The sequence below is a fragment of the Engystomops pustulosus genome, chromosome 7, assembly GCF_040894005.1.
Source record: "Engystomops pustulosus chromosome 7, aEngPut4.maternal, whole genome shotgun sequence".
In the NCBI taxonomy this organism is placed as follows: domain Eukaryota; kingdom Metazoa; phylum Chordata; class Amphibia; order Anura; family Leptodactylidae; genus Engystomops; species Engystomops pustulosus.
In genome coordinates this window covers 69,963,973-69,976,172 of record NC_092417.1, presented here as the reverse complement: position 1 = coordinate 69,976,172, position 12,200 = coordinate 69,963,973, and the positions used below count along the sequence as shown (strand labels likewise).

At 45.0% G+C, this 12,200-nt stretch overlaps 2 protein-coding genes across 4 annotated transcripts; one reads left to right on the top strand and one right to left on the bottom strand.

Annotated features, from left to right (window-relative positions):
• The first annotated feature begins 250 nt into the window (after positions 1 to 250).
• LOC140070216 (E3 ubiquitin-protein ligase TM129-like) lies at positions 251 to 5,562 on the top strand. Of its 3 annotated transcripts, none has more exons than XR_011848888.1 (2): positions 251 to 520; positions 4,758 to 5,562. XR_011848888.1 is itself a non-coding variant. In XM_072116566.1 (2 exons), the coding sequence occupies exons 1-2, from the start codon at positions 347 to 349 to the stop codon at positions 5,065 to 5,067; spliced, it is 456 nt and encodes a 151-aa protein (XP_071972667.1). In that variant the 5' UTR covers positions 284 to 346; the 3' UTR covers positions 5,068 to 5,562. The 3 variants fall into 3 exon arrangements, 1 of the variants encoding a protein (XP_071972667.1); XR_011848889.1 differs by having other exon boundaries at positions 251 to 573; XM_072116566.1 differs by having other exon boundaries at positions 284 to 520; positions 4,786 to 5,562.
• Positions 5,563 to 8,600: 3,038 nt separating this feature from the next.
• Positions 8,601 to 11,470, bottom strand: LOC140070215 (NADH dehydrogenase [ubiquinone] 1 beta subcomplex subunit 1-like). Its single transcript, XM_072116564.1, has 2 exons — positions 9,243 to 11,470; positions 8,601 to 8,866 (listed from the first exon to the last, which is right to left on the bottom strand). Exons 1-2 carry the CDS (start codon positions 9,407 to 9,409, stop codon positions 8,833 to 8,835), a joined length of 201 nt encoding a protein of 66 aa, XP_071972665.1. The 5' UTR covers positions 9,410 to 11,470; the 3' UTR covers positions 8,601 to 8,832.
• Between the last annotated feature and the right edge of the window lie 730 nt (positions 11,471 to 12,200).

Here is a 12,200-nt window from a genome sequence, read left to right as displayed (position 1 = left end):
GATCATGTTCACACTGACCAGTCCAAGTGGTCTGACCATATTATAATAGACTTGGAGCAGATTAGGCTCCTTTATTTAAAACAATTCTGTTATTAAAGACTGAACTCAGTGATGATCTGCAGTCTTTTTCTTTATACATGGATACATACAGTACAGTTTATACATTCTGTCATTAAAAAAAAAAACTATCCTTGTTGTCTATAAGAACCAATCACAGACCAGTTTTCATTCCCAAAAGAAATTAAAGCGGTTCTGTGATTGGTTGCCATGTCAACATAAAAACTCCCACGATGCCCGGCCGCCTTCATGGCCGGAAGTGTGCACATGTTCCCGCCGTCTCACAGCAATGGAGAGTTTGGCGGGACGTTTACACGTGGTGTTCGCCGTGTGCTTCATGTTTCCCGCCAATGAGATCCACTCGGCCGGGATAACCGAGCAGAAGCTGCTGTCCGGCGGGTTAGTGAGCGAGAACGTGGCTTCATCCACTATCATGTACGCGGGCCACGGCTGCGTTATTGGGGTGAGTGCGCACCATGCGGGGTTCTTAATGCACTTCGTGCAGCTGTGCCGTCGGTAAGTGTTTATCCCTACATATCTGAACTTCTCGGTACTCACCCCCCCCCCACACACACACACATGATGTTGCTCCCCCCCCCCATTGGTACATTAGCACCAATCCCCCCCATTGGTACATTAGCACCAATCCCCCCCCCCATTGGTACATTAGCACCAATCCCCCCCCCATTGGTACATTAGCACCAATACCCCCCCATTGGTACATTAGCACCAATCCCCCCCCCATTGGTACATTAGCACCAATACCTCCCCCCCCCATTGGTACATTAGCACCAATTCCCCCCCCCCACTGGTACATTAGCACCAATACCCCCCCATTGGTACATTAGCACCAACCCCCCCCCCCCCCACTGGTACATTAGCACCAATACCCCCCCATTGGTACATTAGCACCAATCCCCCCCCCCCATTGGTACATTAGCACCAATACCCCCCCATTGGTACATTAGCACCAATACCCCCCCATTGGTACATTAGCACCAATCCCCCCCCCCCATTGGTACATTAGCACCAATACCCCCCCATTGGTACATTAGCACCAATACCCCCCCATTGGTACATTAGCACCAATACCCCCCCATTGGTACATTAGCACCAATACCCCCCCATTGGTACATTAGCACCAATACCCCCCCATTGGTACATTAGCACCAATACCCCCCCATTGGTACATTAGCACCAATACCCCCCCATTGGTACATTAGCACCAATACCCCCCCATTGGTACATTAGCACCAATACCCCCCCATTGGTACATTAGCACCAATACCCCCCCATTGGTACATTAGCACCAATACCCCCCCATTGGTACATTAGCACCAATACCCCCCCATTGGTACATTAGCACCAATACCCCCCCATTGGTACATTAGCACCAATACCCCCCCATTGGTACATTAGCACCAATACCCCCCCATTGGTACATTAGCACCAATACCCCCCCATTGGTACATTAGCACCAATACCCCCCCATTGGTACATTAGCACCAATACCCCCCCATTGGTACATTAGCACCAATACCCCCCCATTGGTACATTAGCACCAATACCCCCCCATTGGTACATTAGCACCAATACCCCCCCATTGGTACATTAGCACCAATACCCCCCCATTGGTACATTAGCACCAATACCCCCCCATTGGTACATTAGCACCAATACCCCCCCATTGGTACATTAGCACCAATACCCCCCCATTGGTACATTAGCACCAATACCCCCCCATTGGTACATTAGCACCAATACCCCCCCATTGGTACATTAGCACCAATACCCCCCCATTGGTACATTAGCACCAATACCCCCCCATTGGTACATTAGCACCAATACCCCCCCATTGGTACATTAGCACCAATACCCCCCCATTGGTACATTAGCACCAATACCCCCCCATTGGTACATTAGCACCAATACCCCCCCATTGGTACATTAGCACCAATACCCCCCCATTGGTACATTAGCACCAATACCCCCCCATTGGTACATTAGCACCAATACCCCCCCATTGGTACATTAGCACCAATACCCCCCCATTGGTACATTAGCACCAATACCCCCCCATTGGTACATTAGCACCAATACCCCCCCATTGGTACATTAGCACCAATACCCCCCCATTGGTACATTAGCACCAATACCCCCCCATTGGTACATTAGCACCAATACCCCCCCATTGGTACATTAGCACCAATACCCCCCCATTGGTACATTAGCACCAATACCCCCCCATTGGTACATTAGCACCAATACCCCCCCATTGGTACATTAGCACCAATACCCCCCCATTGGTACATTAGCACCAATACCCCCCCATTGGTACATTAGCACCAATACCCCCCCATTGGTACATTAGCACCAATACCCCCCCATTGGTACATTAGCACCAATACCCCCCCATTGGTACATTAGCACCAATACCCCCCCATTGGTACATTAGCACCAATACCCCCCCATTGGTACATTAGCACCAATACCCCCCCATTGGTACATTAGCACCAATACCCCCCCATTGGTACATTAGCACCAATACCCCCCCATTGGTACATTAGCACCAATACCCCCCCATTGGTACATTAGCACCAATACCCCCCCATTGGTACATTAGCACCAATACCCCCCCATTGGTACATTAGCACCAATACCCCCCCATTGGTACATTAGCACCAATACCCCCCCATTGGTACATTAGCACCAATACCCCCCCCATTGGTACATTAGCACCAATACCCCCCCATTGGTACATTAGCACCAATACCCCCCCATTGGTACATTAGCACCAATACCCCCCCATTGGTACATTAGCACCAAATACCCCCCCATTGGTACATTAGCACCAATACCCCCCCATTGGTACATTAGCACCAATACCCCCCCATTGGTACATTAGCACCAATACCCCCCCATTGGTACATTAGCACCAATACCCCCCCATTGGTACATTAGCACCAATACCCCCCCATTGGTACATTAGCACCAATACCCCCCCATTGGTACATTAGCACCAATACCCCCCCATTGGTACATTAGCACCAATACCCCCCCATTGGTACATTAGCACCAATACCCCCCCATTGGTACATTAGCACCAATACCCCCCCATTGGTACATTAGCACCAATACCCCCCCATTGGTACATTAGCACCAATACCCCCCCATTGGTACATTAGCACCAATACCCCCCCCCCCTTGGTACATTAGCACCAATACCCCCCCCCCCATTGGTACATTAGCACCAATACCCCCCCCCCCATTGGTACATTAGCACCAATACCCCCCCCCCCATTGGTACATTAGCACCAATACCCCCCCCCCCATTGGTACATTAGCACCAATACCCCCCCCCCATTGGTACATTAGCACCAATACCCCCCCCCCCATTGGTACATTAGCACCAATACCCCCCCCCCCATTGGTACATTAGCACCAATACCCCCCCCCCCATTGGTACATTAGCACCAATACCCCCCCCCCCATTGGTACATTAGCACCAATACCCCCCCCCCCATTGGTACATTAGCACCAATACCCCCCCCCCATTGGTACATTAGCACCAATACCCCCCCCCCATTGGTACATTAGCACCAATACCCCCCCCCCCCATTGGTACATTAGCACCAATACCCCCCCCCCCATTGGTACATTAGCACCAATACCCCCCCCCCCATTGGTACATTAGCACCAATACCACCCCCCATTGGTACATTAGCACCAATACCCCCCCCCCCCATTGGTACATTAGCACCAATACCCCCCCCCCCCCATTGGTACATTAGCACCAATACCCCCCCCCCCCCCCATTGGTACATTAGCACCAATACCCCCCCCCCCCCCCCCCATTGGTACATTAGCACCAATACCCCCCCCCCCCCCATTGGTACATTAGCACCAATACCCCCCCCCCCCCATTGGTACATTAGCACCAATACCCCCCCCCCCCATTGGTACATTAGCACCAATACCCCCCCCCCCCCCCATTGGTACATTAGCACCAATACCCCCCCCCCCCCCATTGGTACATTAGCACCAATACCCCCCCCCCCCCCATTGGTACATTAGCACCAATACCCCCCCCCCCCCCATTGGTACATTAGCACCAATACCCCCCCCCCATTGGTACATTAGCACCAATACCCCCCCCCCCCCCCCCCCCCATTGGTACATTAGCGACTACTGGAGTGGTCCTCAGGAATTGGGTCACCAGCCTGGTAGCAGATGCAGGCTGGGATGGAGCTGTGTTCAGTTGTGGAAGGTGCAGCTTTTATCCTGGGTTTAGCTGAGTGTTAGTGCTGATGGTGCGCAGACAGTTTCTCTCCTCTGACATGATGTGCTCTATAGTGAGAGCTGAGGCCTGTGGTAAGAGCATGTGCGCTAAGATCTCTGGAACTGACTGACCTCTCTGGTCAGAGGTGGCTGGAAAAGAGGACTTGCCCCTCCCTTTTCAGGGGTTTTGTTATCCTGGTCAGGGGGTGGCTAACTCTCCAATGACACTCCAGTGTACATGGTGCAATACAATTGGTAGACAGAATCGCATCCATTTAACCCTTGCCTGTTCAGGCAGAATCTACAGCTGCTGATTACCTGAGACTTACTGCATTCCCTCTTTATGAGTTGATCAGACTCACTAGATGGGTTCTAACAGGTTGAGGGCCTTATTCGCTACTCCTCTGCCCATATATTGGCAGGGGTGTTGCATATCCCCTTTGTCATCAGGTACGTACAAGTTATACCTGTAACTACTCATTCCGGGAACTGGAGCCCTGTATCGGCTGTATGCAGACTAACGCCAACATCAAGCTTGTGAAGTACTGCTACGTGCCCAACAAAGGAGAGTGCCAGCAGTTCTACTGCCAACCCGTGTGGTGCCTGACCTGTAGGGGCAAGTGGTTCAAGCGCCAGGAACAGCATCATCCAGAGACCTGCTTGTCCAGCAAATTTCTACGCCCCTCCTGTCCCGCCAGATTGTTTATAGTGGATGTTTGCATTATACAGTGAACTCTCCTTTATGCTGTTTATGTGATTTTATATCTTATAAAGTTTCTTTTTTTAAGATGCTCAGTGTTCTAATAGGTCCATGGACGTTGGGAAGATCTGACAAGCGGGGCCTGCCTCAACTTACATATGGCTGAACAGGAGGAGTGTAATGGCCCTTGTATGGGGTTATCTACTTTGTGGGGGATTGAAATGAGGTATTGAAAAATAAGGATCACTGCAATGGAGTTTTAAAATGGCCAAAAACCTTATGGAGCCCTCATATTGGGAGAAAACATTTCTCTAAAGCAATCACTTGTACATCATTGCATTTAGCTTTCTGGAGATCTGTCCAGGATGTAACTACAAGTCATGCTGGGACTTGTAGTTCCATGTAGCAGAGCAGGAATTTTTCATTAGATTATACATGAAGTGACAAGTGATCAACTGTTTTACTATGTAAAATAATCAATTACTGACTCTATTAACAAAATGTGTAATAAAATCTGTTATATTAAAGTGTCTTCCTTATTGAGTCTCCTCTTTTCTTTATAGAAGTGCCCTAAAATCGGAAAGGGGTTAAGCATGCGTTTTAAAAACCATACCATGCATTTGGCAGCTTTGAATCTGTTCATCTATTAAGATGCTTACAAACGGAGCAAAAATGCCATGTGTGGCATCAACCTTGGCACACAGCAAAAGTCCATATCTAATACATGTGATTGGCTTTCCTAAGTAGATGGGTTATAAGGGCAGGTTTGAAGTTCATCATTAAATTACTTTTATGAACATTGTAGGATTAAGGATATAGAGTAGTATTCAAAGTCCTAACATCTGGGCACATGTTGGTTTGGGCGGTGGGGAGGGGGCCCTAGTTGTGTGAAAAGGCAATGGGACACTTAATCCACCACTGCTCACCGTGTATGGAGAGGGTACCGCTTGTCAACCCTCTTCATACATATTTAAAGGGAACCTACCACCACGATTCTACCTATAAAGGTAGAACGGGTGGTAGGTGGATGTAAGGGACGCGAGGATAGCTCTTTTTAGAGTTAATCCTCACGTCCCCGCTAACTTTTGGTAAACTTTATTGAACTAATATGTAAATGTAGTTGTGCGGCTACTCCACGCCCCAGTAGCGACGTTACTCCTCCTACCCTGTTGGACAAGCCGGCTACGGATCAGGGCGCGCAGCTACGAGGAGCTGTGCGCCGCACACAACAGGGTAGGAGGAGTAGCCGCGCTGTGTAGCCTCGTGCCCGGCTACACAACAGGGTAGGTGGAGTAGCCGCGCTGTGTAGCCTCGTGCCCGGCTACTGTACGCCCCAGTAGCCGCATAACTAAATTTCCATATTAGTTCAATAAAGTTTACCAAAAGTTAGCGGGGATGTGAGGATTAGCTCTAAAAAGAGCTATCCTCACGACCCTTACATCCACCTACCACCTGTTCTACCTTTTATAGGTAGAATCGTGGTGGTAGGTTCCCTTTAATGGAATTATGATATACGTGAAGGTAATAACGCATTAAGAGGATAAAACTGGGCCTTCACAATTAAGCTGCATTCACACAACAATTGTGGGGATGTATGTACATCCTTATGGCACAACAAATAAATCGGGGTGTTGGTTGTCGGCAGTACTGCACCTGAACTATAAAACCGTGAGGCTCACATAATCGCCATAGAACCCCCAATACCGCCACCTCCTAATGCAATACATATGTGTTCTATTCTCTTGTATGACTGGACACTATAATAATCTTTAGAAAGTGACAGATTCTGGGGAGCATATTCAAATAAAACAAGACATTACTGAGTACAAACCGTCATATGAAACAATAGGAACCTGACATTTTCTGGAAAACAGACATGAGAAGTACCTAGAATTGGTTAATAAAGAGAGTTACAGGTTGCATGCGGTTAGCGAGTGTGATAGGCCTGCCTCAATAAATGGGTTTTAAGAGCACGTTTGAAGCTTTGGGGGTTCGGTATTCCATGGAATTGGTGCAGCTCGGGAGAAGTCCTCCATCTTGCCGATTGTAGTTTTTTTTTTAGAGCTGGAAACCCTGGTTGTTATGGGCCAAAAAAAGGTACTAAATGAGGACCGAGAGGCAAAATACTTTGAGGAATGATTCCCAGGGACACCTAGAGCAGAATTATGTATTTTAGTTTTTTTTTTTTGCTCAGAATGACGGTTACACTTTAAATTTCCTCCCTTCTGAAGATGGGGATTTTCTATAAGTGCTTAAATTTGGTAACATGGCTCTTAGAAAAAGAATTGCATATGTCTATTTTCAGATTTTGAATCTCGTGTATTTATCGAAATAACCCCTTTTTCAACACATTTGGACTTTTGGCGTTGGGAGTGCCAGCCGTCACCAAAATTGAAAAAGCTCTAGGTTAAATCAATGTAATTTTTCCTGGGGAATCTGAAACTGTGATAAAAATGGGGGTTCCCATTTAAAGGACATCTACCACCAGGATGAAAAACTGTATAGAAATGAGTCTGTGGGGCTCCACGCTCCATTAATACCTATGGAACCTGGAGCCCCTCAGGTTCATTTGCATACAATCCTTCATCCTAGTAGTAGATACCCTTTAAAGGAAACCTACCATTTCAAATGGTAGGTTTAAGCTGTAAACACCGAGCACCAGCTCAGGGTGAGCTGGTGCCGGTGCTTAGTTTCGTTAGTGTTAAAACCGCGGTATCGCGGTTTTAACACTTTTTAAACTTTAAAGCATAAACTGCTTCAGCGCTGCGTGCGCACGATCGTGCGCGCGCCTACATAGGAAATGCCGCAGGCGTTGCGCGCAGCGCCGAAGCGGCTTCTGCTATAAAGTTTAAAAAGTGTTAAAACCGCGATACCGCGGTTTTAACACTAACGAAACTAAGCACCGGCACCAGCTCACCGTTTACAGCTTAAACCTACCATTTGAAATGGTAGGTTTCCTTTAAGGTTTCTAAGTTGCCCCCGCCTAAGGGATGGGCAGATGAGGTGCTTGGTTTCATTGGATAGATTTTTGAAAAATATGACACATTTTTTAATTTTTTCAATCCAATGTGTATTTTGCTATGTATTCCACCATTCCACACTTTCTCTTACACCCTCTTTATTTGTTAATATGGAGGCACAGTTACTATATTGGCTACTGTGGTACTACTATAACAATATTTCCTACTGTAAGATCACCGTTTCTATGTTGGCTATTGTGGGAGCAAGCTTTGTTTGAGTTGAAAGAAAAGATTTTACAAAAGTCGATGTACATAATTTATTAACTTACATTTATACAAAATTGGAAAAAATACCAATTTATGAGAGAACTTAGTGACTTCAAAGAAAACAAAGTCATGTTACATGTTAAAAACATGTTAACTCCAAACATCCCAGTGTGCAACACCACCGTATCAGGGTATGACACTATGAGCCAAGACTGGAGCTCCAAGTATTATCAAATCTTGAGGCCCAGGTAGAGCGAAGGTCAGTACTAAGAAAAGCTCTTATTAGGGTAAGAGTGGATTCTAGACCACCCAGAAAAAAAACAAACAAACAAAAAACATTGAATGATAAACATTTTTTCTTTATTTGAGCCCAGGTTGCCCCCCTCATGTGGCATCAAAACAGCACATTGCAGGAGACCTAGACAAGAACCAGGTGAACATTGTCTATCTTCACCAAGTAATATTGAGGATATACTTTTACTCCAAATACCATTTATTATATTGTGTGCTTTAAACTTTGAAGAACATGACTTTTGATCATTACAACATTGCTGTAGCAGCCTCCTAGTTTTACTTCCATGCCTCTTCATTGTGTTTCAGTTCCCTGCAGAGAGAAGAAAAAAAAAAGGAATAAGAAAACAAAAAAACAGTAAATCAAGAATAGGGTCTGTAGTATGTTACAATGTAGGTGTGCAAGTAAAGTGTGTCTGCTCTGTTCACCTCCGAGAGGGTTGTCTAAACTGCATACAACTGTAATAAAATCTATGAATCATTACAAGAGTGTTTTTAATTGAATATGATATATATATATTACTGTAGTGTTGCAATATGAAATGTCAAGCCTCAGAAATTTGATGAAGTTTTCATTACACAAAGACTATATTTTATGTGTATGATATTATTTTTCTGTGGTACAACACTTCCAGCATACCAGTACTATGCACATTGCCAGACCCCAAAGAAAACAAGGATGGCCTTACCTCTGGAAAAGTTTACTTTTATTCTTGAAAAGACTCATCCTGGAATCATTCCATCTATCAAGATAGTATCCAACAACAGCTCCTAGGGGCACCAGTGCATACGTCCACCTTTCTCGGATATGTGTAATAATATTCACCATGGTGGCATGGAAGAAAGGTAAATACATTAATCAACTGTGAAACTGTCCACCATTGTGTGGAAAAGTAATAAAAGAATAAAGTTGCATAACTCTACCATATGCTCATATTGGGGGAGATTTATCATACGCTGGTTTAGGCCTATTGATAGATGCAGTGGGTGGCCAAAACGACACAAGCTGCTAGCTGGTGTCATTTTGTGAAAATACCACTAGGAAAAAACGTGGAATTTAAAAAAGAATTTGTGTCGCTAGAATAGCACTCACATACACCGAAACGGAGGAGGTGAACTCCGGCGTACTTCAGAGCAGCAGCGACACCTGGTGGACATCGGGCGCATGACCTTAGTGAATCCTGGCAGAGCCCAAATCAGCGTCGGAGAACGCGCCGCTGGATTGTGAATGGACCGTGTAAGTAAATGTGCCCTATTGTGTTTACAAAATGCATGTGTTACGCCGGTGACACACGTGCTGTTTTAGGTGCATTTTTTTCTTTTCATGTTTGCATCCTTGCTTTTCATATTGGTTTTTGAAAACGCATGTGTTTGAGATCTGCGTTTTGGAACTCATGTGATTACATGCTCAAACAGCATGGAGAACACAATCACTGTGTTTTTACAAATTCCAAGATACACAACTGCATGCAAATCAAGCACATGCATTTTCAATATCGCAACATAAATGCCACATGCATCACCGGCCTTAACACAGTGTTAACACACGTGTTTCACAAACATATGTGTTAACGCTATTTTAACCCCTTAAGGACGCAGGATTTTTTTGCTCATTTCTCGTTCTCTACCTTCAAAAATCCACAACTTTTTAATTTTTCCGTGTACAGAGCTGTGTGAGGGCTTATTTTGTGCGGAACAAACTTTACTTGCCTGTGATGTTATTTATTAACAAAAAAAATGCAGAAAAATTGAAAAAAAAATATGCATGTGCGTCATGTTCTTGTGGGCTCAGTTTTTACGACTTTCACTCTGCGCTCCAAATAACACCTCTACTGTATTCTTTGGTTTGGTACGATCGCGGTGATACCAAATTTATACAGGTTTTATTGCGTTTTAATACATTTTCAAAAATTAAACGAATGTTTAATTTTGGTTTACGGAGCTGGGGGAGGTGTCATTTTTTGAGAAATGAGCCGACGTTTTCATTGCTACCATTTTGAGGACTGTGCAACATTTTGATCACTTTTCATTACATTTTTTTATGTCATGTTAAAAGGTGTAAAAGTCGCATTTCAGACATTTGGCGACATTTCCCGTTTCGGAGGTCACCGCCGGTCATAACCGTTATATATTTTGATAGATTGGGCATTTTGGGACGCGGCGATACCTAATGTGTCTGTGATTTTTTTTACTGTTTATTATATTTTAGATCAGTTCTAGGGAAAAGGGCGTGATTTGAATTTTGAATATTTTATTAATTTTCTACATTTTTTTTTTTCTTTTTGTTTTTCACTATTTTTTAGACCCTCTAGGGTACATTAACCCTAGATGGTTCGATTGTTCCTACCATATACTGCAATGCTACTGTATTGCAGTATATGGTGTTTTTGCATATCATTCATTACAATGAGCCACGGCTCATTGTAAGGGCGCGTTCATACGTTGTGTTTTGACCCGCGTTTTCATTGCGTTTGAAACGCATATACAACAGCTGAGGAAAGGTGATCAATGGATGCAGTAAAAAAAAAAACGCATGCAGATTTTAACGGACTGCTTAAAAACGGCCCAAAAACGGCCTTTTTAAGTTAAATTTTTAGTTGGTTTTAGTTAAATCGTTAAAAAAGGCATCCGTTTTTTGAAAACGCATCTGTTTTTGTCTGGTTTTCCGAATTTGGTTTGGTTTTCCGAACAAAAACGGCTGCGTTTTCAAAAAAACACATGCATTTAAAAAAAACCCAATGCGTGTTTTAACGATCTGAAAACGCACTACCTAAAAACAATCTAAAAACGCCACGTGTGACTTGACCCTTAGGCCGCGGTCACGCGTACCGCTAGGCGTCCGTCAAAACGCGACGCTAGCGCACAGGGGGAGGTCCTCGGCCCGAACGCACATGCGTTTCCAGGGAAACGCCTGCGATCGGGAACGAGCCGCCGGTGTTTCGCGTTAAATTAAAGCAAAACACCGTCGGCTCGTTCCCGAGGGTAGGCGTTTCCATGGAAACGCCGATGCGATCGGGCCGAGGCCCGCTCCGATGGGCGCGACTTTGTCTTCGTTTGCGAGCGCAGACAAAGCTCTACGTGTGGCGCCAGCCTTATGCGGTTTTTCAAATGTTCAAATGCATTGCTTGATGTTTATTAATTGCATTCAGCTGTGTCTCTTGGACTTTGTAAAAGACCAGTGATCTTTTTTTCTATGCTTTGTGCATGTAATCGCATGCGTTTCAAAACGGAGACCACAAACACATGCGTTTTCAACTGCTTTGACGACCGAAATAAAAACGCCTCTCCAAAAAACACAGACAAAAATGCCAAATTAAGACACTTTAACCAAAAACCCATTAAAAAAGCCAACATGCAAATAAGATGCATTTTTTCAAGTATGCAAGTATTGCCAGAGCACCATCAAGAGATCATGTTCACACTGACCAGTCCAAGTGGTCTGACCATATTATAATAGACTTGGAGCAGATTAGGCTCCTTTATTTAAAACAATTCTGTTATTAAAGACTGAACTCAGTGATGATCTGCAGTCTTTTTCTTTATACATGGATACATACAGTACAGTTTATACATTCTGTCATTAAAAAAAAAACTATCCTTGTTGTCTATAAGAACCAATCACAGACCAGTTTTCATTTCCAAAAGAA

Excerpts from the sequence above, each read along its gene's own strand:
- LOC140070216 (XM_072116566.1), top strand. The coding sequence starts at position 347 with ATGGAGAGTTTGGCGGGACGTTTACACGTGGTGTTCGCCGTGTGCTTC. Across the intron at positions 521-4,785 it reads GCCACGGCTGCGTTATTGGG|GTACGTACAAGTTATACCTG; the intron begins GTGAGTGCGCAC and ends CTTTGTCATCAG.
- LOC140070215 (XM_072116564.1), bottom strand. The coding sequence starts at position 9,409 with ATGTATTTACCTTTCTTCCATGCCACCATGGTGAATATTATTACACAT. Across the intron at positions 8,867-9,242 it reads AAAAGTAAACTTTTCCAGAG|GGAACTGAAACACAATGAAG; the intron begins GTAAGGCCATCC and ends TTCTCTCTGCAG.